Source organism: Capra hircus, chromosome 21, assembly GCF_001704415.2.
Source record: "Capra hircus breed San Clemente chromosome 21, ASM170441v1, whole genome shotgun sequence".
Classification (NCBI taxonomy): Eukaryota; Metazoa; Chordata; class Mammalia; order Artiodactyla; family Bovidae; genus Capra; species Capra hircus.
The window spans coordinates 64,988,496-65,013,539 of NC_030828.1; the positions used below are offsets into that span (position 1 = coordinate 64,988,496).

A 25,044-nucleotide genomic window follows, 5' to 3' on the forward strand; every position below is an offset into this window, starting at 1 on the left:
AGTACAGAATAAATGCATGCTTCTTATACAGTAAAAGCAAATAACATAGAAAACAAGATTTCTAATTGCCATCTGCACCCTTGGTGTCATGCGGATTGGAGACACATGGTGATACAGCGTATGTTTTTTTTGTTTTGTTTTTTTCTGTCCACTTAATCTTACCTCCTGAAGGAGACATTTACTCTCCAATCTACAGACTCTGAAAACGAGGTTAAACAACTACCTTAAGGTATGTGGGTAGCAAGCGAGTGAACTTGCCTCTGAAGTCTAAACTCAGAGCCCAAACTCTCACCCACTGGCAAGACTACTGGTCTACCCAAGAGCTGGGACCAAACACTAGCAATCGGCACCGTGATTACAGGGTCTCAGCCCTTTCATTTGGGCTTCCCTGGGGGCTCGGTGGTAAAGAATCTGCCTGCAATGCAGGAGACGCAGGAGAGATGAGTTTGATCCTTGCGTCAGGAAGATCCCTTGGAGGACAGCATGGGCAATCTGCTCCAGTATTCTTGCAGGAAAATCCCACGGACAGAGCCTGGTGGGCTACAGCTCATGGGGTTGCAAAGAGTCAGACAGGACTGAAGCAGCTGAGCGCGGCACAGCACAGCCCCCTCAGTTCAGGTGGCCAGTGTCACCAACTCAATGTAGGGCAGCCCCTGCTCAGAGTGGTCCCCACCTGCACGTCGCTCTCTGCCCTCCGCTGGTTTCTGATCTCCTTTCACCCCTAGGAGCACCGTGGGTGGCAGGCACACCACTCCCCTGGAGACTGTTGCAGATGAGCTTCTGAGCTCTGCTCTCAGGCAGGAGTCATGTAAGTGTGGTTCCTTCTGGCTTTTTGGTGAAGGGGCGGGAGTCTCTCTGTTTCTGGGTGATCTCTCTGAGGCCACGGACATCAGTACACCTAGGGTCAGCCAAGGAGGATGGTGTGTGCCCCGGAAGTCAACCTCTGAGGTCACACGGGCTCCAACTACAGGGTCCTCTGGGTGCCCTTGACTCTACTGGTGAGCTAGTGGCTTCTGGGTGAGCTCGGAGACTCAGGTATCAGCAGACTTGGCCCGGGGAAGCCAACCGTGGGCTTTGGAAGGATCCAGACCTTGAATGTTTAAGCTGAAAGTGAAAAGTGAGTCTGCAAATGGTCCTCTTTCCTTGGCTGTTAAGGAGACAGGTCTTTGCGACGGACCTCGCTGAATTCTAGCACAGATGTCTTCTCCTGGGGCCTCTTGGGTGGGGTGGCAGTTTTTCAACTGTCAGCAACCTTTTAGTTTAAAAAAAAAAAAGCAAACTTTCCAGTCCTGTTCTACCTGGAATACATTTTCTCCTTGGGGGCCCCTCCCCAGGCCTCTGCAGTTCTGTCAACATAGCAAAGCCAGCCCCCTCCCTAGCCGCAGGCAGTTGAATGAAGCAGTTCTTTGCTCCACCGAAGGAAATATTTCCATGGAGTTGGGCCAAAAAAACCCCTTGCTTGAATCCGGGCTGGCCCACACCCAGAGCTAGGGGGGCTGGGTGGGGGCGTGGCTGGGCAACGTGGCCACCTTCTCCTGGTGTCAGGATGTGACTTCTAAAATCCACCCTGTGGTGGTGGGCTTCCTCGCCAAGACCCCATTCTTGGCCTGCCTCGTCCCCTAGTAAGTGGATTTCCTTAGGTCCCTCTGTGCACGGGTACTCACTGACATTCCATTTCTTTTACTGTTATCAGCTTGGAATTTGTTCACCTCCACGATGGGATCAAGAGAGACTTTCCAGGTATCAGGTGTGGCTGTGGGGCTGCCCCCAGACCCCTCACTCCCATCCCACGCCCAAATGTCTCCATCCGAGGACAGTGCCTTGAACTACTCAGGAGGGGGAGTCCTGAGTCTCGTGATTTTTATTTACTTACTAGAAAAATATTTCCTATTTGAGGCCTGTCAGAAAGAGGCTCAAATGGTCAGTCTTCTTGGATTGCTGCATTTTCAAAGAAAAATAAAAGCAATACATGTCAGTAGAGAAATCCATAAAAGTGGAAAGAAGACAAACCACTCAGAATTTATTCGCCCAGAACAGCTAATGGTTTGGGGGTAATTTGGAGGTATTACCTTCCAACTCCTTTTCATTGGCTCTAATCATGAAAAGGATCTCTAAAGAGCAGCCCACCCTCTCTCCCCCACACTACACACCCCAGAGTCAAACACAACACACTGCCTGGAAGGCCAGCAGTCTACTGGGAAGTCAGCTTTATCCGTGGCCTTTCATGAAAGGCGCTGCATTTTATTTGTCTTTTAATATCTACAGTTTGGCAAACTCTTCTATGCAAAGGTTGGGGCTGCACCCGGAGCTCAGGTTTCCAGGGAGCAGCATGCTCCTGACATTGGGGTCGTGGGTAGAAAATCCACATGTGATCAAGAAGCCATGAGGCTCCCTGCTTACCAACCACAGGATCACGACACACCACAGGGACCACCAAGACTCTGACTTGCAGGGCGTGTGCGTAGGAATTGTGTTTGGATAAGTGAGAGCAGAATGAAAAAAGGGAATCCCTCCTATAAGTCCTTAAATGCCAAGCTCAAGTGTTCAGGCTTTATGTTGAGGGCAAAATCAAGTTCTTGAAAGGTGGTTAGTGTAGGAGTCACAGATGAGTGTGTGTTCTAGAAGTGAGTGATAGTCGCTCAGTCGTGTCCGACTCTTTGGGACCCCATGGACTATAGCCTGCCAGGCTCCTTTGTCCATGGATTTCTCCAGCCAAGAATACTGGAGTGGGTTGCCATTGTTCTAGAAGAGTTACTGTCAATTCCAGCATCCCAGAAGACAGGATTGTGTTAGATCATTCTCCCTGAATCCTTGATGCCCAGTTTTGTACTTTACAGGAGGCACAGAGGTGGCATCTGATAATTCCAGTCTCCCCCACCGCAAAGCAGGTTCATAGGAAGACCCTCTGTGTGCCCTTCTGCTTCTTTGCCTTGGGATGAGGTCTAGGGGGAGTGAGGGTGGTTCAGGGATGTGTGATTTGGGGGGTTTTGAATTGTCAGAGGCTGGCACTGGTCCTGGCATCAAGAAGGCAGAAGCATCAGCCATCACTGTGGCCAGCCTCAGGATGTGTGGAAGGAAGACAGCTCGGGGGAGAGATTTCTGGGGAACACTAGCATTTTACCTGGAAGACTGAGAAGGTCAGCTTAGAGGGGCAGGCACTCAAGGGTCGCTGAGCAGTAGAAGCCTGAGCGTGGTTTTGAATAAGGGAACACATTTACCCACGCCTGGAAGACGGCTATGGGAGGAGCTTGTCTTCATTTCCTGGCTGAATCTTAGGACGTTTGTCTACTTGCCCACAAGTATGTACATGTGGATAGGAGACTGCTCACATGGCTTTTGAGGGCTCCCAAGAATGAATTTAAAAAAGAAGAAAAATGTATGCTTTGAATTAGATCTACGTGAAAAAAGAGAAAGAGAATGAGGCAGCAGGCTAAACTGTGTGTCTGGGCCACTGGCTCTCCTCCAGGGATCTTCAGGAGAGTTGGGTTTTAGCATGTACAAAAAGAAAGTGAGCCATTTCTCAAACTTGGATTTCCTTGTCTGTTTTGCCCTATCGATATGATCTGAGCCTTCATATGTCTTTTTTCCAGCAAGTAAAGCTTACATGACATTGTTCAGATTGAGAAGCAGTTTGGATCCAAATATTACCATAGAGTTAGCTCTTTCAAGTTCTTTTTTTTTTTTTGCTTTGGACCAACAAATGTTTAAAAAGTTAGGTTCTGAGCTCCAGAAAAGCCAGGAAAAACATTTAAACATATGGACTCTGTGTGTGTGTGTGTGTGTGTGTGTGTGTGTGTGTGTGTGTGTGTGGTTAAACCAAGCACAGTAGAGATTAGTTTACAGCAGTCTGTCTTTCTCTCTGCCTTTTCCCCCTTCTATCTCTTTCTTTCTTTCTTTCTTTTAGGAAGCCAGAAGGATAAACACGTTGCCATGGAGTTCTGTTTAAAATAAAATACAATGGAAAGAAAAGCAGCATGATGAAGTAACCACATGGACGGCAGGATACACCTGATACTAATTACTGTCATGCAGAATGTTCTGGAAGACATTTGACTCGCCTGATGTATACATTCAAATCAAGCAGAGCAGGACTGGAAGGCTCCTTGGGGACCATCTTGTCCAACTCTTTCCTTTTTCCAGATGAGGAAATAGGGGCCCAGAGTGAAAGGCCTGGACAGCAGCCACCCAGTTAAAGAGGGAGCAGAGCTAGGATTCAAACCCGCGGCGCTTTTGTCGGAAACACAGGCTTTCCAGGGTCTTTTACCTTGGCCTGTCACTGAGACCTTGAAAAAGAGGAGTGGGATTTACTGTGAAGCTCTGAGCAGCAGGCCAAGGAGCCAGGAAAAAAAAAGCAGAGAGGCGGACTCTGCGCCGGGAGGCCCACCTCTCCTCCTGGGGGCCAGGCCTCGAGGACGGAGATGCGCATTGGCCATCTGGAGTTTCTCTTTCCAGGGCCTCTCGGAGGCACCCCAACCAGAGCTGGGGGCTCCTCCCAGAGCATCGCTCATGTCCATTCGGGGCTGCAGGAATGACGCCAGGAGGCCGTCTCTGGAACAGCCTCCAGGGACCCCTAGTGCGTAACTACTGACGCTCTCTGGTGGCCGCCTCCGCTCCCACGCAGACTTCCCACGCGCGCGGAGGGTGATCTGGCGCCCCCATGACAATGCGCACCCCTCTCGCCTCTGCCCCCGAGAGGCTAGCAACCGGGCCTGCGGGTGTCTGATTGGCCGCGCCGGCTTGACGACAGGGGCTCCTGGCCGCTGATTGGTCCCTGCTGGCTCCGGCTGTTTCCTAGCTATTAATACCGTGGCTAATAAACGCTCTCCTGTTGACGAGGATGCTCGGAGCCATGATTTTTTGAAGCTTTCTTGACACCCGTGGTTGGTGCGGGCCTTTCTGTTTTGCAAGTCCTGCGGCCGGGGCTCTAGTCTCTGGGGCACCTTGCATGCTCTCAACCAGGCTATAAAGGGGGTTCTCGTCCCCCTCTTACGTTATCTGACACTTTTAGGTAGCTCCTCGCCATGGACCCCAAAGGCCACTTTATCTTCATCTGCCCAACAGCCCGCCTGTAAATGAGCCCCCTGCCCAAGGCTCGGTGTCTCGTGCGACTGGGTGGTCCATTTTCACTTCCCCGTCTCTTGTGGTGGGCTTACAAATAGCTCAGTCCCTTCTTTTCTGCCCGGGAATCTCCCGACAGTTTTATAGTCACCTACAGGATCGCTGGCCACGGCGCGGGGAGAGGGCGAGGGGGCGAGGGTGTTGTTGGCTCTGAAGCGCCTCTGAAGCTCCCCACAAGAGCATGGGAGCTCTTTCTAACTTGATACCTCCTGCGGAGCCACTCTGTCTTTCCCCTTAGGGACCCATCACTCATTCTTACCCCTCTTCTGTCACTAGGCGCTTCATCCTTGTCCTCCCGGCTGCCACCCACCTGTCGCCCTAAGATAGATCCTTAGTCCCTTTCAACAGCATTTTGACCTTTTCGAGAGGACATTTGATTGACGGTTCTGCCCACTCTGCCGCTCGGTGCCCGGCAGAGCTGCCGAAGGCGGCACCTGTTAAGGATTAAATCTCATGTGCCAAGTCCCGGAGTCCGAGGCCGTGAAGCTCTGGTCTGTGGCAACATGTGTCGCTGCCTGTTTCCCCGGGGGCGAGGGGGGGTGGTTCAAAGTTGTATGTGTGGGGAAGTGATCTCAAATTTGGAGGGGGGTGCCCTATGGATCTCCCGGTGGGACACGGACCTCCTTGAAAAGTACTTTCCCTATAGGGACACATCTCGTGTCTAGACTACGACAACTCCTTTTCTTAGGGGTACCCCCGCTTTCTTTAAAGTGGAGGAAACGGACCTCTTGGCAGAGGAGGGGGACATTGCAGGGTTCTGGGTACCCAGGCTGTAAGCGGCTGAGCCGGGAACTCACAACCCGGTTTTTCTGAGTCGGAGGTGCACTATGGAGTCTCCTGATCAGAAAGGGACGAGTAGGCTAGAAGGAGGTGACAGCCGCCGACTTACGTTTGGGTGCCGCTTGTCTTGCCTAGGGCATTTTATTTCCCAGGACAATAAGCAGAAAGCATCATTTTCTTTCCCTAAGCTGCATCCTCTGATAGAGGTTCCGAAATAGCCAGGTGTGCGATCTGCCGCCCTCAGCGCCCCAGCTTTGCTCTCCGCCCGCCCGAAGACAACCACCCCTTGTCCAGGTCTCCCAGCAAATCGTGCACAGAAATCTCCCCCGCTCGGCGCGCGGGCTCGTGGAGGGAAAAAGCCCCGGCGGGCTCAGGGTGTTGGTCATGGCGGCGAGGGGCACTGCGGCAGATTTTTCCCTCCCTTCTTTGCTGCAATCTGGGTGCGGCTAGAGCAATTTGTCATAGAATCTGGGGGGCTCATTTTTCCGGCCAATCACTTTTGGAGAAATGAGCGCATTGCAGCAGAATGCACTGACGTCAGAGACCACCCCTTCTGCGCTTCCATATAAACCCCACCCAGCCAGCCCCTAGCGCAGACGGCGGAGAGCTGGGATGGAGCGCGCCTTGGCCCGCTGGCCTGGGCCGCGGCTCCTCCGGAGAGCCCGGGCGCCCACGCGAGAACCTCCCTACCCGGTGAGTGGTTGGCCATCCTTCGCCCGAAAGGATGTGCGAAAGGAAGACGACACCCCCTTCTGGGCTGGGCTCCGTCCTACTGGACCTGCCGCGAAATAGATACCCGAGACCGTCTCCTGAAGGCGACCACTTAGCCTGGTCCCCGAGCATCGGCGACGGAATCGGGTCGTGAAGGAAAGTCTCGAGGCACATTTTCCTGGAGGACGGGGGAAAAAAAAAAAAAGAACCACAGGGCCCCTTTCCAGTCTGGTCACTGAGGGCAGGCTGGGTGGTCGCAGCTTCAGTTATGGAGTGGGAGGAATATGAGATCAACCCCTTGTCAGAGGCCAGTGTGCCGCAGTCATCGCGGTCCAAAACCGAGATTTTCTGGGTTTGAAGCCACCTTGAGAATCATGAGTGGTGAGAGACGTGGTGGTGGATGCATTCCACATTCCCTAAGAAATGGGGGGAGCACCCCAAAAGCCAGAGTCTCCCGGGCATATTTTCCCGCTAGTTTTGGCCAGGTTCTTGGTGGCCGTAGGCATCAGGAGTGGAGGTACTTATCCGCTAGGGGTTCCAAATCCAAGTACACAGGTTAGTGCAAAGCCTACTCCAGTCAAAATTCAGACAGTAGCATTACTACCTGATATCATCTGGTTTATTAAAATAGTGGAGAGATATGGCGCCCAAGTGCAAACCTTCCAGAAGCGCCCCCACCCCTGGACGGGTTCCGTGCATAAGGGCGGCTGGGGGGGTGGGTCAAGTGATTAGGGGTGCATGCAGAATAGAGGCAAGGGGTGGGTTGAGGTGGAGGGAAGGCTGTGTCCTTGGGTCTGGAGGGGCTGGTCAAAAGGGAAGAGAGAAATACAGAAAAAGGGGGCGTGTTGGGGGAGTTCTGGGCTCCGGGAGCGGAGAACTGAGGGATCGGGGGGTCTTCTCGGTGTTGCGCGATAGTCCCTGGAAGGTTCTGACGTGTTGTGGGCTTTTGATTTTTGATCGAACCGCCTCTTGCCATTTCCTTTGTCCCTGTCAAGCACCCCCCCCACGCTGCCCCCTCCCCACGGTGGGCCGGCGGGCTTGGGGAGGGGGAGCTCGAGCGGGTTGCTACGTGGCAGGTTTCTGGAAGGTTTTCTCGCTGGCCGCCAGAGGGCGCCCGCGGCACTGCGGAATTTGGGGGGGCGGGGAGGGGAGGTGGCCTTTGTTCTCCTGCTGGAGGGGGTCGGGCGCGGGATTTCCTGGAGAGTTCTGGGTGCATCTACCTAGGGAAGAAATGTTTTAAGACCCCTAGGGAACCTGTGGAGCGGTTGCAGGATTTCGCGCTGGGTCGCGATGCCGTGGTCGGCACTGATTGCGTGACCTAGGGCGTCGTGGAAGAGCGTGGACACAGATGAGTTTATTTCGGCCGGTTTGGGTTTTGAGGGTCTGAAAAGGTGTGGCTCATCTGAGTAGGATGGAGAAGCCGTAAAACGGTTAATTAGGCGCCATCGTGCGGGGGTCTTGAGATTCTTACTGTGGCGGAGAAAAGGAGACGAGATTTGGGGTGGGGTGGGGGGCTCGGTGGTGGTCTGGGTAATTTTAGGCGGTTTTGGCTACCTTTATTTTATTTCCTAGTGGTACCGTATCTGTATCATGTGTCCAGAGACACATAAGTGTGTGAAAATAGTGTATTGAAAACTGGGCCATTTTAATTAATGAGTGTGTAATTGCGTTTTCTTGAGGTTGGCGCCAAGATTACGGTGTTTTTACCCATCAAAAGTGGAATCTTGTTCTGGAAAGACCCCTATGGCGACTGTCCCCTTGAAATGCTCAGCTCTTTCTGGTGCCAGATTGACCCCCGCAGTTGGGGGGCGCAGAAGGACCTCAGGACCTGAATGGGGGCGGCGAGCGCCCCCCCATAGAATCCACAGGTGGATTCTGGCTGGTGTCGGCCGGCGTGGCGTTTAGGGGACCCAGCGGCCCTGCGCGATTGGCTGGGGTAGGCTCTGCCCCCCCCACTTTCTTAGGCCTGAGACCTGTTGGGCGCCCCCTCCACCTTATGCCAGCTGTGCCCCTGGCAGCTGCGGGCCGGGCGCGGGCGGGAGGCTGGGGTGCGCGCAGGTGTCTGCTCTCGGCTTCTGGGTGCTGGCCGCGCGCCCCCTAGCGGTCGGTGTCTGCAAATGGTTCTTGGCCCGCGAACCTAGGCCTCAGGTTGCGCATGCGCACACCGCGATCACTTGTGCTCTGTCAATCAAATCTTCCTTACCCCCTCCCACTTCTCTCCCTCCTCCCCTTTCCGCTCTTCCCTCCTCCCGTTTCCGCTCCTCTCCCTCCTCCCCCTCCCCTTTCCTTCCTCCCCCTCCCATTCCCCAGCCCCTCCCATTTGCGTCACTCCTCCTTTCCCCCTTCCTCTCTCTCATTCCCTCTCCCCTCCCCTCCCCCTCCCCCTCCCCCTCCCAGTTCCCCCTCCTCCCTCCTCCCCCTTCTTTCCTCCTTCCCGTTCCCCCTCCCCCTTCCTCCCTCCTCCCCCTTCTTTCCCCCTTCCCGTTCCTCCTCCCCCTTCCTCCCTCCTCCCCCTTCTTTCCCCCTTTCCGTTCCCCCTCCCTCTTCCTCCCTCCTCCCCCTTCTCCCTCCTCCTCCCTCCTCCTCTTTGTTCACTCCCTCCTCCCTCTCCCTCGGACTGCCCCCTCCCTCCCTCTGCTGTTCCAGTGCCGGCCGTTAGAGGTCATCAAGACGGTTTCTAATTGTGCCCCCCTTCCCCTGCCCCAGGGTCTGTCTTCAAGGATGACGCCTTCCGTCTGCCTTCCTGCCACCAAGGACCACCTGTGGATGACGAGCTGATGCCCACGTGCTTGCTGCTCACCTCCGTCGTATGGTACCTCAACCCATCCTGGTGGCAACTGAGACCCAACACGGTGGGCAGACCCCCCACCCCTGCCACTCTGCTTGCAGCACCCCCATGCCCATTAGCAATGAAAAGGCAATTTAAAATGTTAACTAATTAGGTTTAGTTGTAATTAATTCACTTCAACTTTAACTAACACCTAGACTTGGCCTTCTAACCTTTGATCTGTTGCAGAGGACGCCAGGAGCAGGGGTTCCTGGATCCCACCAGCAAACAAGGCCACCACTGGGCAGTGACCGCCCCCACCCAGGCCGCCGAAGGATGAAGAGGACTCGGACTGACCAGCCCGCTGTCCCTCTTGGCTAAGTGTTGAAACCAGCGCCCTAGTGAGGGGGCGCTGGTTAACCTCAGACTTTCAATGTGCTTCTGCCTCAATGCTTTGCTTTTCTATGTGCGTCTGCTTCTGTTAACCTTACATCAACCTGGAGGTTTCACCATTCCCAGGGAGGTGTCAGTCTTTCTCAGTCCACCCCGTCATTACTCCCAGGATGGTCTGAAAGGAAGGGTCCCTTTGGGAACTTCTCAGGAGGGAGACCTGGGCCAAGGGCTCGACCAGCATCTCCCTGGCAATTCCAAGGCCCAGGGTGGGCTTCTGGAAGGAGCATGATTCCAGAGGCCATGCTACTGAACTGCCAGGGGCATCCCCACCTCCTCCAGATCTCCTCATCCTTTCTGGGGAACGGGATTGAGAAAAGCAGCCTCCCAGGGTGTTGTGAGTGTTGGTCCGATTCTGGGAAGCCGGTAAGGCCGGGCATAGACGAGGCGGTCAGTAAATGTTTTTCCCAAACAGGTTGGTCGACCACGTCCCCCTCGCCCCTCTCACCAGTCTCACGCTTCTCGTTTATTCTCCCACAGCGCTCCGGACAACCCCAGTCCGCAGGGCTCTCGGTGTACCAGGTAGGGGCCGTACTCAGCCAGGGCTCGGGCTGACCTGAGTCAGGCCCTGAGTCATTTCCAGAGCACTGTGTATGTTCTGAGCCTATGTTATCACTATGTCAGATGTACATGTGAGCGAGGCCGCCTCATTTACAAATGAGAATGGATGTGGCCTCAATTTGAGTAATTTTAAAAGGTGGAGGACAAGAAGACAGAACTGAGCGCCCCTCCCTGTGGGATGGGAGTGACTCACACTTAGAGTGAGGTCGCTGAGGCTGGAGGAGTGTGAGCGTTTTGTCCCGTTCCTGGCAAGAGAAGGGGTCAGAGTTGGACCCTGGGTGCCATCAGGGGCTGCCCCTTACCCCCGCCTCCGCCCCAGAGTCCTACCAAGAGCCTTTTGATTTCCACTCCAACGTTTGACAATGGGACAGCCTGTTTGGAATCCCAGCTGCCCGGGGTGGTCTTGGGGGTCTTGGGTGGCCCCACTGCTGGTACCATGTGCTGGTCCCACCTCTCAATAACGGTGTGACCTTAAATACGTTGCTTAACTTCTCTGAGTCTCAGCTCTTTTCATGGCCTAAATGGGGATTAGAGGGGGAAAAAAAAGCAACACAAAAAACACCCGCATTTATCTACCCCACATGGCGCTTTTGAAGGCCAAATGATGTAACCACTATGAAAGTGCTTTGTAAATTGCTGTGGAAATTGCGAGATACTTAACACCAGGAGGCTGTCCCTCATTATCACATGCCCAGCCTTGTCTCCCCCAACGCCCCCCCCACCACAGTAATAACAGCTAGCACCCACTAGGTGCTGTGTGTTTGCACTCAATAAATAAATTCCAGAAGAAATAAAAACAGAATTAATTCAACAAACATTTTCTGGACTGCCTACAATATGCCCCGCACACCAGGCCTGGAATGTGATACAAAGATGATGAAAACAAGTCTCTTGGAAGCTAATTGGGGTCCTCGTTTGACCAGCACTTTCTTTCGTCCCCTTTTAAGCCAACCAGTTTTGTCCGGACGAGACAAAAACAACTCGGGCCGCTTTAGAGAAACCCGGCTTGGTGTAGACAATAGCTCCCGGGCTTCTGAAAGGGGCTGATTGGATTATGTGGCAAATGAAGGTGGAAAGATGACTTGGGAGGTGGCAAATGAAGTGGGCGGAGATCTGCTGTGAGTTAATCCAGGCTATTAGGAGGGACCTTTTGTCTTCCAAAGGCTGGCAGGAGCTTTCACCACTGGGTTTTACATCCTTAATGTAAGGACGCATAATTCATGGTCAGTGAAAACTCAGGCCCCAGTGAGATCTGAGTGGGCTGTAAAATTGAGCGTCCTGCTACCAGTGAGTAATTATAGGGGACGTTTATGTCTCCCTTCGCAGTTGGCAAAGGCCTTTTGGCAACCATCAATTCATGTGAACCTCACAACTCCCTGTCCGGACCCCGGGCTGGCCTGCACCTCCTCGGGGAACAGAGGCTGTCAAGCGGCCTTCAGATGAGGGCATCTGAGGTGTCTGACATGGTAAAGGGAGCGGAGGCCCCCCACCCCAGCCCCTCCAGTCTCAGACCTGGCCCTTCGGCCGCAAGCGAGTCCCTCCAAATTCCTAACTTTGCTTTCTCTGCAGCTTCTGAGCCTCCGGGCCTCTCCTGGCCTCCTTTCCAGCCTCTGTCTCTTTCCTTCCGCAGCCCCGCCTCCTGTACAGCCTATCTACATCCGCTGTCTTCCTTCCTCACCTTCCGTTTCCCCTCCAACCCACCGCTTCGTGGTCTCCTCAGGTCCGTTGAACTCCACCAGCTCTAAGGTAATGACTTTTCTGGAGCTTAAAATTCCGGACACGTTTTCGGCTCCCGGACTCACGGACGTGTATTTAGTGTTTCTCTCACGGCCTTCCCAGCTCCTGGTCTCTGGTGTTGACAGACAGCCCTCTCCGCTCCACCCCCTGACCTGTATGTAGATGGTACAGAGTCACCTGCCTCTGGCCCTCCTTCTTAACCTCTCCTAGAAGAGTATCTAGCCCTTCCAGAACCTTCCAGAACCTGCCTCTTGGCATCTTCTCTGGGTTGGAGTCCTAACCACCTAGAGCCGAGGCCTCGAGGTAGCTCAGTGTTTCCAAGCCTTTCCACCTTTCTCTCAGTTGCAGACTAGTTATCTTTACCTGGCAGGTCAGGTGGGCTATTGTACAGGTAAAACCTCACATCCCCACTATTCGAGGAACTTGAAGTAAATTCAGTCAAGTGTTCATGAGAAAATATAGCAAAGGTCGCCATCCGATTTTCTTGTAGGTTAAGTTCCCACAGGAAGGAGCGCAAGGGAGAAGAAAGAAGTGGGGGGAAGGGGGGCGAGAAAGAAGCAAAGACTAGAAAAGGGCCCCTAAGGGAATAAAAAAAAGAAGCAAGGGGAGACTTAGAAAATACGAAAACCCACCCCCCAAAAACACATCCAGAGAAAGGTTCCTTCTGGGGTTAGGCAAAAAGAAAGTAAACAGGAAAAAGGTTTCAATTGATTATCCCAGTGACAAGTCCCAGGAAGCTTTCAAATCAAATTGCCCCATTTTAGGTTTTTTAACTCCTTCTATCGGGTTTAACCTCTTTACCTCCCGCATCCTGGTTAAACCCTTCTCCTGGCCCCCTCGCTGGTGATTAAATCCCGAAGGTACATGGAGCCTTTCAGTGAATGAATGGCCAGCAGAAAGAGCCCTCCCCCTCCCCCCAGCTGTGTTTTTCAGTTTTATTCCACTTTCTGCCCTTTTCCCTTAATGAACACAGGGCTAATCTTGGGCCTTGTCAAGGAAGAGGCTGTAGACCTTAATGAGGTAGCTGCTGGATTCCAATATTCATCTCATAAGGAGCCTTCTTTGTCTGAGAAGGAAAGACACACTGATTATCATAATGAGGTGAACGGCGGCTGCAGGGCAGGGGCGAAGAGGGTCTGAAGCCACACTTCTAATTTTGGTGCTGGAGCCCAGGGACTTATTCTGCTCCCCATTCAAGTCTTTGCTTCTGTCCCAGCTCACGGTGCATGGAGTGAGGTAGAAAGTTGCAGGCAGCTTTGGGCCCCAGATGAGGGCTGCTCTGCAGAAGAGTTCCTTTGTTCGACCCTGTGTGCAGACCAGCCATGGGCCAGGGTGACTCAGGCCTCTGGGATCAGTTTTCCAGGAGCAGAGAGACAGATGCCGGTCAGGCTCAATCCGGACTCATTCTTAGGGTTCCCGGGTGTTAAACCTATAAGACTTCCAAAGGCTAGAAAAGTAAGGCCTAGGTGTAGACCCCGTGCAACTGTAGCCAAGCCAGCGTCTGGAACGCCCCTCTCAGGTCAGGAAGTGGATGGGTATTGGTACCCCAGCACAGCCCCATCCTCGTAGAAGGGCAGAGCTGGGGGCTCACACTCAGCCCCTCATATGATGAGAGACCCCAGCGATCTGTCGGGACCACTCAGATCCAGTTCCAGAACCCGGTGTCACCCACTTCACCCCCTAACGGTTCCCATGTCCTGCGCCCTGCCCCGCCTGTCAGTCCTCTCTGCCCTCATTCTTAAAATCCCTGGAGCCCTTTCATGTCTTTAGGGAAGGTGTGCCTGAGTCAGAAACTTACCTCACCTGAAGGCAGATCAATCACAATTAGATCACTCCAGTTAAACCTCAGACTCCAGCCAGACCTTCCCCCAGATGGGGGGGTGGGGGGATGGGGCGGAAAAAGGAGGGGGGTGTGGAGAAGTGCAGTGTTTGGAGCAAGAAAACTTGATTAGTTGAAAACTTCTAATCCTCCCTTCCTCAACTTACCTCTTGGCTAAAGGTCCCCTGGTGTTGGTGGATGAGATTTAGACACTTCCTGAGTCAGCAGAACCACCTCCCATCCAGCTCACTAGATGACTGTGGACGGCTGCCCAGATGGCCAGCTGGGCCCACTCCATCGCTTTTGGTGGTGGTGACCCCAGATGTTGCCTGGACTTGGGGACTGGATGGGGTGGGCACTTCTGAGAATAGGGGGTCCCACCAAAACCTGCCCTCTTCTGTGCAGTTTGTGGAGAGTAAACTTACAGGGAAGCTCCTGATGTTTCTAGAAGGATTCATTTTAAGTAGGAAAAGGAAAATCCATAGAACCCTTCATACTCTCAAATACATACCAATAATTAAAACATCTGCCCCAGAGTCGTTAATATTTTAGCATTTGAGAACCCAGGGAGGAGGTGGAAGGCAACTGAGCTCCTCTTCTGAGGCCACTGGCAGGGAGGTGTCTGTGTTCGTGACTCCTGAGTGGACGGTGACTGCTTTAACCTGTGTCCTTGTTTCTGCGGCACCCCCTTCTGCAGCTGAACCGACACAGCTCCCAGCTCCCTGTGCGCGCGGGACACCTGCCCCCCACTCCTCCAGCCTGGGGGTCCTGCCGGTCTTCCTGTGTGGGCACCGGGCCCCAGCGGGCTCAGCCGTCATTCAGTCAATCCTGGAGGCTCCCCCCAGTTCTTCTGATTATTCCAGTTTTTTCTGCTTTCACTGCCCCCTTCTGTGATCCATCCGTCTTCTCTCCCTGACTCCCATTTCCTCATCTGGTCCTCAGGGGGGCGTCCTAGGCCAGCCCACTCCTCCTTTGGGTGTCCCAGAACCAGCCTGGCACAAAGTGGGGCTCAGTAAGAGTATGTGGGATGTATGTTTGGACAGGTGAGTCAATGAAGGAACTCGACTGTCAAACTGCTAGGTGGGAGTCACTGGGAGTGCAGGAAGCGTCAGGTCTAAAGGGTGGAGGGTGGACGTTCTTTAACAGGGCGGTGGGTATTGCCCCACCCCCAGCCCCCTTTGAGCGGGGCCCCACCAGTCTCACCCCTTCCTGGACTCACGCATCCATCCCGTCATCCAACAGTTGATCCTTACTGAGCAAGCCCATGGCTTGGCCCCGGGCTGGGCACCTGCCACCCTAGCGCGTCCCTTGATGGCCTCTGCCTCCCCAGGGTAGGGGGCCGGGGGGTTGCTTCTGCCCAGGGTGCCCTGTCGGCTCCCAGGCGCTGGAGCAGCATGCTTATGCTCTGTAGAGAAGGCAGGCCGGGGCGGGGGGGTGGGAGGGGCAGGCCTGCTTTGCCTTGCTGTGGTCGGGTGGCCCCCTTTGAATCCGAAGCCTGGGGAGGGGGCCCCGAACCTACCCTTCTCCAGGGCTCAGCTGCAGGTCCCAGCTGGCCAGCCCCTCCTGCTTGCCCGGCCTCCCTGCCCGTCCAGTGGCTAAGTGCGCATGGTTGTCCTGGGCCCCCAGCCCTGAAGTTCAGGACTGAAGAGGGGACCAGGGCAGCCGTGGCGTGTGTCCCCTTGGGCTCTGGCTCCACCGGGTCTCCCTCTTGAGCTGGGGGTCCGCAGGCTGGACCCCTCCCTCCAGGATGCCCTCCTCCTCCTGGGACTACATCCAGCTCCCCGCCCCCACTTTGCGGGCGGGCACCTGTCCACCGCCAAGGGCCCTGGCTGGGAACCTCCAGGGGACCTTCAGGCCTCACCTTTCCCAGCTGCCCACCTGGGTCCTCCTCTATCTGGCAGCTCCTCCTCTATCTGGCTGCTCCTCCTCTGGCTTCACCCCACCCCCCGGCTCTGCTTGCCAGATCCGACCTGTGTGCCCTTCCCTGTGCCCCTTTCTCTGGGTTCAGGACCCTCTGCGTCTCGGCCGTCCACTCTCTGCTTAACATGATGGTTTCCTCACTGAGCCCACACCTGTGGTTGCCTGCGTGCTGCCCAGCCCACCTCTCACCTGTGTGCCTTTTCCCTGTCTCCCCCAGTGCAAGAAGGCCTTCCCCCTCAGGGTGACTCAAGTTTCCAGTGGGTCTCCAGTGGCCAGGGCGCAAGCCCCCCAAAACCCGGCAGGCCACCTCCCCCTAGCATCCTCAGGTACCTCCTCCCGTGGGCCTGGCCTCTCAAGCTCTGAGTGACCCTGGGCTGCAGCCAGGCTTTTGCCCTGTCCTCTTCTCCCCACCCTAATCCCCCCAGACCCCCTTGCCATCACATCCTGCCAGGCCTGACTGTCCAAGCGCTGTGTCCTGGTGAGTCCCAGGCTCGGCGCCCCCGCCCCCCAGGCCTTGTGGCCCGTCTGGGCTGCTCCCTGGCTTGTCACTTCCCACACCTCTTCCCGTCCTTGCCACCCCCAAGAGCCACCTCCCTCCACCAAAAACCATTCGGCAGGTGAGACCAGGCTCTCTGCCTTTTCTGGGTCTTATGTATGTGTGGCTTTTCTGGGGGGCTCACCTTGCTGTCCTTCTGACGTCTGCCTGTTCCCCCCCAACCAAGGAGCCCCGGCGGCCCCGGATCGTGAACGCCTGGACGGAGGAGGTGGAGGAGCTACCCTGGAGCAGCACGTCTTCCGGAGGGTCACCCGGCGTCTCGCGCCCGCCCCGAGCCGCGATGCTGCTGCCTGGATTGGGGTGAGTTGCGTGCTTTTTTGAGACACCACGATTTCATCAGGCTTACTCAAACATGTCTCAGTTCGAGGAGGTCCACATGCAAACCTTGGGAGGGGGTCACTTCCAAGGGCAAGTTCTCTGCCACCCCGACCGTGGGGCTGGGCGTTCTGGAAGCCGCCAGGAGCTGAGACTCTTCTGCACCAGCACGGTAAGTGGGGAGCATTCCCTCGGGTCTGGGCTCCTGAGAACCGGCGTGGGCCAGGCACACACATAGTAGGTCCTCACAGAGCTTTGCTGAGCATGGTAACGAAATGAATAGCAGGACATTTGCCCTCCGCCTAAAGCCCAGCTACTGGGCCCCTTTGGAGATGCAAAAACAGCCGTGCCTGTCCGCCTGGAGCTGGAAAGGCGTTTCTGCCCACACGCCATGGAAACATCAGTGGCTGTGAGAATGCTGGGTTCTCCCGTGCGAGGCTTTGATAATGTCCTTTAATCAAACAGTGGTTTTTGAGGGAGTTCTTCCCTTGGCCTCGTCTCCTCACCCCTGACATTGCAGCGGGATGGGAATGTTTTTGTGTGTTTAAATGAAATCAGTAATAGTGGAACACAAGAAAGCTGGGGTTACAGCTCTACGAGGCTGTCTGGGCCCAACACTTGTTTATGGGACCTTCATTTATTCAAGACTCGTTAATGGAGCCTTGGGGGCCTGGGGATGGGGCTCTTCTCCAGGGGCCTGAGGCCAGCTTTGCCTATAGGACCAGAGGGTCTAGTTGGATGCCTGGGCGGGTCCCGTATGGTGATGTGGCCTGTGTGGCATCCAGGTCCGGTGGACAGGGGTGGGGGGCTCCCCCGAGGGCACCTTGCTTTCTGTGGTCGCAGCAGCGGAGCCCACGGCAGGGCTCCTGGAGGGGCCCTGGGGGTGTTTTCACAGCCAGCAGCTCAGTGGAAGGTGGCTGGCTCTGTGCACATGTCTGAGACGTTCGGGGTAGCCACTGGGGTGAATGAATGAAGGCACTTAAATGGCCGGGATGGCTTTGGATGATGGGGTGAGAGTTGACTCAACTCGCCTGCTGTTTATGGAGGCTCAAGTGGGCCCAGTCCTGTCCCTGTCCTGGTGCCTCGATGCTCCACACAGGGTCTCTGTGAGAGGAAACGGGGGCCACGTTGGAACTGGGGGCCCTGTCTTGGGGTGCACCCGCCCTTATGAGCCCTGCAGCCCAGTGAGCAGAGAGGCTGGACCCCAGTACTCCCCAAGGGTCTCCGGTTTCCACTGCAGCTTCTGTGAGGCTCTTGCATTAACCAGATTTGGGGGACAGCTCTTCCACAGTCCTGCCCTCCTGCCCTGAGTGGGGAATGGGCTGGGGATGTTATTTTGAGCAGGCAAGAAGGGAAGAAGTATCCATACAGGGGGCTGACCCCTTTGTCCGCTTGTTTCCACTCCCCAGAGAGGTTGCAGAGAGGTGGAGAGCATGTGCCCAGGCCTGATTCCAGGGAGGGGGCACCAGGCGGGCTCCGCCCCTTGACATTTACTCCGAGGCTGGCATTTGCCACCTGCAAACATGATGATGTGGAACGGAGCCCGGGAGGGGATCTTTACAAAGGGCAGGATCCGGGCTCCGGGATGTTGTATCTGGAGCTTACCAGAAAGATCTATGTGATTCGTTGGAGCCAAATGCCCACGGTTCCTGGACGCCTCCCTCCTCAGGGACATCTCGGGAGCCCCCTCCAGGTGGGCTGGGCTGATGGGCAGAGTCAGGATGGAGGCCGATCCCCAGCCAGTCCCGGACTTTGCCAGACCCCTGCCCCTTCTCTTCGGTATTCAGGATGCCTCTCTTTGGGCTGTGTTGAATTTGAGAGGCTTTGGTGAATGCTCAGTCTCAGGCAAACACATATTTTGGATTTTGTGTGTCATTATGCAGAAAATTGGAGAAGGCAATGGCACCCCCCTCCAGTACTCTTGCCTGGAAAGTCCCATGGACAGAGGAGCCTGGTAGGCTGCAGTCCATGGGGTCGCTAGGAGTCGGACTTGACTGAGTGACTTCACTTTCACTTTTCACTTTCATGCATTAGAGAAGGAAATGGCAACCCACTCCAGTGTTCTTGCCTGGAGAATCCCAGGGACGGGGGAGCCTGGTGGGCTGCCGTCTATGGGGTCACACAGAGTCAGACACGACTGAAGTGAGTTAGTGGCAACAGCATGCAGAAAATGGGGGCTTCCCTGATAGCTCAGTTGGTAAAGAATCCTCCTGCAATGCAGGAGATCCTGGTTCGATTCCTGCATCAGGAAGATCCCCTGGAAAAGGAAGAGGCTACCCACTCCAGTATTCTGGCCTGGAGAATTATGGGGACCGTAGAGTCCATGAGGTTGCAAAGAGCTGGACACTTTTCATGCAGAAAATAGAGTAATAGGTATAATAGGTCAAGTTCTTCATTTAAAGAAGTTGAAACGTAGCATCATCCATCTGCCATCGTCCAGTGTTGAAAGAAAGGGTCATTTTCAGGAAAATTCTTTTTTGGTGGATTGGCCCATCCCTGAGCAGTAAGCGGTGAAAATGAGGCCCTAGCCAGCCAGCCAGACAGGTGGGAGGGGTTCCCTGGTCGTTTATCGTGGTGCTGGGCCGGTCCTCAGGGCCGCCTCTAGCTGAATGCTTCCTGGTGCGCGCAGGTATCAGGAAGAGATGGTGGTCTTGCTGGAAAGCTGGTCCTTGGGCCCCCCCTGCTTCCCCCACGGTGGAGGGGGGATGGGGAAGGGGGCTGAGAGCATCACTGCGCCCCTGCGCGTCTGGAAAGGAAGAAAATGCCCCCTTCCTCACCCTTCAGTCTCCCACCTGCCCGTTGCCTGTGGGGCTGATGGCAGCTTTCAGGGCCCCTGACCTCGTGTCTCCTGACTCGTGACTCAAACCCCAAACGTATTTCTCCAAATAATGTCAAAAACTGGCAAGACTTAAGGGCAACGGGAGGCATGTGTTTCTTATTCATTCATTTACATGAAGGAACTTAAGTGTGGTTTTTTTTTAATGACCAATCTGACTTCCAGAAAGAAAAAAAATCACCCGTCTTTAATGAGCTTGCTAATGAATTTTTCCTTGAAAAGAGGAAGGCAGCTTTACACAGAAGGGGGTGTGGAGGGAAACAAATTAAGGCCCCAAAGGGTTAAAGGGCAGTGGACAATGTAGAAACCGCCATTGTGAGCTGAATCAGAAGGTCTGGGGTGCTGGGAGCATTTTCTTTTTAGAAGACTGACATTTAACAAGTTGCAAATAAGCCCCAAGAACTGGTTCCTTTTTCCATCTGCAGCTTTGAGCTCTGCCCCTTGTCCTAAAGAAGGACTTAAAGGAGTCTGACTACCTTGGTCTCCCATCCCCGGTTTGAACAGATGGAAAATTCTGGAAAAGAGTTAGTTACAGCTTTCCAAATGAGTCCATCTGAAGCATGGGATCCCCATGTTGAAAGGAAGAGAATGGTCTGTAGGGGAGAGTGGAGGCTTTCACTCTGGGGCACCCCCCAACAGTTCCAATGGGCAGCCCCAAGTCCCAGCTGCCTGCCTATGGCCATTTTTTTGGGGGGGGGTGTCTAAGGCAGGAGTTAAGCTGAGGTAGTGCCCTGTTATCGGCGTTTCATGAGTCAGTGTTTTGGGGCCAAGAGGGGAGAGAGTGAAGGGACTCTTGGAAATCCACCGGGAGGAGGTCAGCCCCCTACAGTGTCCACTGCCAGGCACACCCCCCACACCACATGCAGCAGCAGCAGCAGCAGGAGGGATCTCAAGGTCACTTGGATCCAGCAGAGGTCGAGGGTCCCCTCCTCAGTGCCCAGGCGACATGCTAGCAGTGCCCAAGAGGCTCATTTCTGAATGCCCACACATCCTCGAATTCCTCATGCCTTCCAGATTTTAGATACTTGGCCCCTTATCCCTGCCTTTGGGGAACTCACCGAGGGCCTTGGCAGTCGTGAGGGGCCTGCAGGCAGAGCAGGTGCGGGGCGGCCGAGGCCGGGGCAGGCCCCAACTTGGGAAGGGTGTGTGTGTGTGTGTGTGTGTGTGTGTGTGTGTGAGAGAGAGAGAGAGAGAAGAATTAATTAAGGGAGAGGAGAGTGGTGGAGGGTATAGTCATGACTCTCCTAATTGCTCTCCAATTTCTTTGGGCTTCAACAAAAATCCAGATGGAGGGTTCTTAAGTCCTCCTTCCTGGGAGTCGGGGGGCCAGGGTGGCGGGGGAGGAAGGCTGCCCACCACCTTCTGCCGGGCGTCTCTTTGCAGAGTGAATAGGGTCTTTGGCAGGGGTTTAAGGAGGGGACTTAGCCTGGGAGCTCCCAGGGCGGTGCAGATGGAGACAAAGGCCTCGCAGAAGGAATGTGGGGAGCCCCCCACGGAGAACAGCCACCTGGGGATAATTGGGAGGCCCAGCGCAGATGAGTTTTCCCAGGTTCTGTGAATACATTCTCTCAATAGAAGGTGCCCTTTCTTCACATGAAAAGAGGAAACCTCAATTACCTCCCCCTGAAACTGTGTGCGTGTGCGTGTGTTCCCTCCGGGGGCTGCGGCAGGGCCCCTCGCCCTTGTGTGCATGGCGGGGGCTCCGAGGCGCATAGACGAGAGGCCGTACAAAGCATGTCCAACCAGCCGCCCCGGCGGTGCGACCCCAGACCAGCCCGGACTCCCCCGACCCGGGCCTTTCTCTTTGCGAGTTTCTCAGGAGGGGGAAGCAGAGTCCCCCTGCCTGTAAACAAGAATCTGATCAAACCGGGCCCAATGCCTGAGAAACAGCTGAAGGAGACAGAAGTCCAGGGTGGAAAGTTGGGGAGGAGGCTGGTCGGTGGCGGGGCAGAGACTGACCACACGTCTGTGCTGGCCGTCCAGACTCACAGCCATGCTGGTCCTTCCAGCTCTTTCCCTGGGCCGTTCCATGGAGCGGGGGATCAAGTCATTCCTTCGGGTTAGGAAACTGGGGCTTCTGTGGCTCCAAGATCTGTGGGGCTGATGCTTGCACTTAGGAAAGGTGAGAGAGGCAGACAGTCAGCAGGGGGCTCAGGGTCGGGGCCACCCTGAGCAAGGAAACCCTCTGAGCTGGAGAGAATCAAGTTGGCACCCTCGCTGCCCCCAACTGTCCCGAGGACTCAGGCCCTTCTGGAGGAACCCAGGGCAGAGTCCCTGCCACAGGATGAAAGCGTCCTGGTTCTGAGTCTCTGCTGGTGCCTTTGTGGCTGCTGGCTTCTGGGCCTCAGTTTCCCCATCTGTAAAATGAGGCAGGGATGTCGGCACTAGAAAGACAAGGGCTCTTTTCACCAGAGGAGGGCATGGGGTCCCCAGGTGTTCAAATTGGGCCCCCACTGGCCTCCTGGCTAGGGGCAGGGACCCCCTCCTACTCAGGCCTGTTCAAAGGAGAGAGTCCAGATTGGGCACTTTGGGTGCCCCAGGGTCAGGCAGCAGGTCTGCATTGGTCCTCTGGGGACCTGGTTCCAGCCTATGCTCAGCTCCCACTGTGACTATGACCTTGGTCCCCAGTGGGCCTCAGTTTTCCTCTCTACGAAATGGGGGCAGTGCAGGATCACGGTCACCTCAGGGTCCGTGGGGCCCTGGGTTCCTTCCAGCTGCTCGGGGGTTTGTTTGCTGAGTCTTGAGAGTCAGAGGGCTGGAGATCACTGGTCTTCCATCTCTCCACCCTCTTTTACTTCCAAGACAAGGAAAGCAGAGACCCGAGGGAGCCGGGTGTGAAGCCCACCGCCCGTGGCCAGGCAGCAGGGTTCGAAGTCGTCAGCCAGTCCCCTCGGTCAGCTCTTTGTGAACACAGATCCTAATAAGGCTCGTGGCCCAGAGCAGCTCAGTGGACTATTCTTCCACGCAGGTGGGCTGCCAGCCAAGCCTGGAACACCTTTCTGGGCCGTGTAATGAGCCTGGCCCGTGGCTGCGGTCCCAGGAGGGTGTGCCAGGCCGCACCTTCCCCTGCGGCTCGCCCCGGGGCCTTTTGGTCACGAGACCTTCTGCGGCACCTCTGTGGGTACCCTGGCCCGCTCCGTGGAGAACTTCCTGAAAAAGCCATCAGGCAGAGAGGCAAAGTTCTGGAAAAGCGATTAGTCGCCTGCCCCAGCTGCCCGTCCTAGACTCAGTTTTGCAAACATCTCTAGCTGTCTCTGTGCTTCGGTGCACGGTAGTAAAGAGCGCACAAACCCGCGGCCAGGCCTGCACCCGGTGATTACCACGGTGGGCTACAGCCTTTGTTTGCTGACCTTGGTTGCTACAATACCTGCGAGCTGAAATGAGGGATCGGGAAATTGCCAGCTTCAATTAGACCGGCAGCCTGCCTTCCCAAGTGCCTCTGCCACTCTATCCATTAACGGTAAACATACGCCAAATAGGCCCTAATTCTCTCTAATTGCCCACTCCTGAAGCAAAGAGTGAAATTCCAGGAAGAGGCGTATGTAAACAGCCCCCTTCCCCCGGCCAACTGAAATTAGAGGACTGATGGGGGCCGGCGAGAGGTTGGTGGTGGTGGGGGGGACGTGATTTCAAAAGCTGTCCCAATTACCTCTCCTATTTTCATAAATGAGCCCGCAATGTTCAGGGCCCTGGCCTTCACAAAGGTACAGGAAATGAGGTCCGCCAAGAGCTTGCATCTGTTAGGGAAAGTTGTGAGGGGGTGGTCTCTCCTCAACAGGTAGGAGGGCGAGGCTGATGACTCTTTGGATAAACTGCGGGCTTCTATTTCTGAGAATCACCATTTTATGAAAAATCGTCCTTTTCCATCTTTCCCCTGCACTCAACACCCACAAATGATACATATATATTTTTTTCAATTTCAATACAGTATTTATTGTATAGAAGAAAAGTAGATTAATTAGTAAATAGTAAAAGGTTTGGGAGGATAAATATATTACAGTAGGAAAAATTCTAAAATTTTATTTCTTTAAATCTATTTTTTAATCGGAGGGAAATTGCTTTACGGTGTTGTGTTGGCTACAGTGTTGCGTCTGCCCTACAACACAAGTCAAGTCAGTCATATATACACACACACACACACATATATAATTATGACTGATCCACAAACGATTTGTACCAGACACCAGATCAAGGAGGTCCCATTTGCCCCTAAAATAGAGGAACTTTAAAAATCTTGAGAGGCAGTATACGGGTAGCTGATTCATGATGCTGAACAGCAGAGACTAACGCAACATTGTAAAGCAGGTATCCTCCGATTAAAAAAAATATATCCTATGATAAACCGTAGTGGAAAACAATATTAAGAAAAGAACTAAATGTGTGTATCTCTTTGCTGCACCTCAGGAAGTAGCAATGTTGCTAATCAACCATACTTCAGTAAAAAGAAAAAGAAAGAAAACATTTCCTGAGAAGCAGAGCTAGGGTTTTCTAACCCTTGTAAGCCCCAGAGGATGATTTTGGAGTAGTTAGCAGGGCTTCCTGCGTGCATCGGGAGCGCAGCACGTGCGTTTATGAGGTCTCCGATCAGTTGCTTGCGACAGTTGTTCCTCTGGACCCTAGAAGGAAGCTTGTGTTTTCCTTTGGTTCCAGACACTGACTCATCTCTGCAGTGTTTTCGTCTGTCATGACTGCAGCCCAGCACCGCAGTGCTAATCCATCACCACGGTCGCAGGGCTGGGACACACACGGAGCTCAGAAACCAAGGCATGACTTTGCCGGGGCAATGTCCTTAGTCGCAGCCTGGGGGTCTGTGCGAAAGTTGATTATGAACAACTGGGAAACTCTGAGGGCTCCCGCGGTCCCTGGGGACAGAAGCAGGTTAAAAAACCCAGATGCCCTGAGCTGCTTCTGATTTCCCCAGTCCTGTTAAAAGACACCAAAGAGAACCAAACTAGAAAGACATAGCAAAGCCATTTCCTACCTCTTTGTCCTGTGGGAAAGGGCGGTAACTGTGGTCTTGCTGTGTGTTCCGGGTCTAGAGCCCGGTCGTCCTCTTAGGACCGTGGTGATGATGACAGGGTCACCCCTGGGTGCTCATGGGTCTCTGGGGAAGGGCTGGAAACTCTCCTGAGTGATGGGTCTGCAATACGGCCCAGAGCCCCCTTAGATAACCGGTCTATCCTGATCACCCATGGGCTGATGACTGCTTGATTAACTCTGGTTTTTTAAAAAGACTTCCTGTTTCTTGCTTATAAAATCAACCAGGTAGGGGAATAGAGTGTTTGGGAAGCTCAAGGTCAGGGGAGGAATTCTTAGGAGGCTTGGGAGCAAGAGGTGAGCCCCCTGGGGCTGTGGCCAAGTCTCGGGCACCCCAGTGAGTGAACCATGGGCAAGAGGGTTGAAGTACCCAAATGGCTTAAGTCAGGGCAGGGGGCTTGGAGAGGACCTCTTCCTTCCTTGGGTTTCCTTGGAGG

The 25,044-nt window shown here is 54.6% G+C and overlaps 1 protein-coding gene across 4 annotated transcripts in view; it reads left to right on the top strand.

The window, feature by feature from the left end:
* LOC102191280 (proline-rich receptor-like protein kinase PERK8) overlaps window positions 6,472–25,044 on the top strand; it is a 35,023-nt gene continuing 16,450 nt past the window's right edge. For 2 of the 4 annotated variants that reach the window (XM_005695409.3, XM_005695410.3), the window contains exons 1-5: window positions 6,474–6,591; window positions 9,316–9,461; window positions 9,626–10,348; window positions 12,018–12,133; window positions 16,586–16,719. In XM_005695409.3, the coding sequence (XP_005695466.2) occupies window positions 10,225–10,348; window positions 12,018–12,133; window positions 16,586–16,719 (374 nt within the window). In that variant the 5' untranslated portion in view covers window positions 6,474–6,591; window positions 9,316–9,461; window positions 9,626–10,224. Of the gene's footprint in view, window positions 6,592–9,315; window positions 9,462–9,625; window positions 10,349–12,017; window positions 16,190–16,585; window positions 16,720–25,044 lie in introns of all 4 variants that reach the window. The other 2 variants (XM_018066001.1, XR_001919850.1) reach the window with 2 other exon arrangements.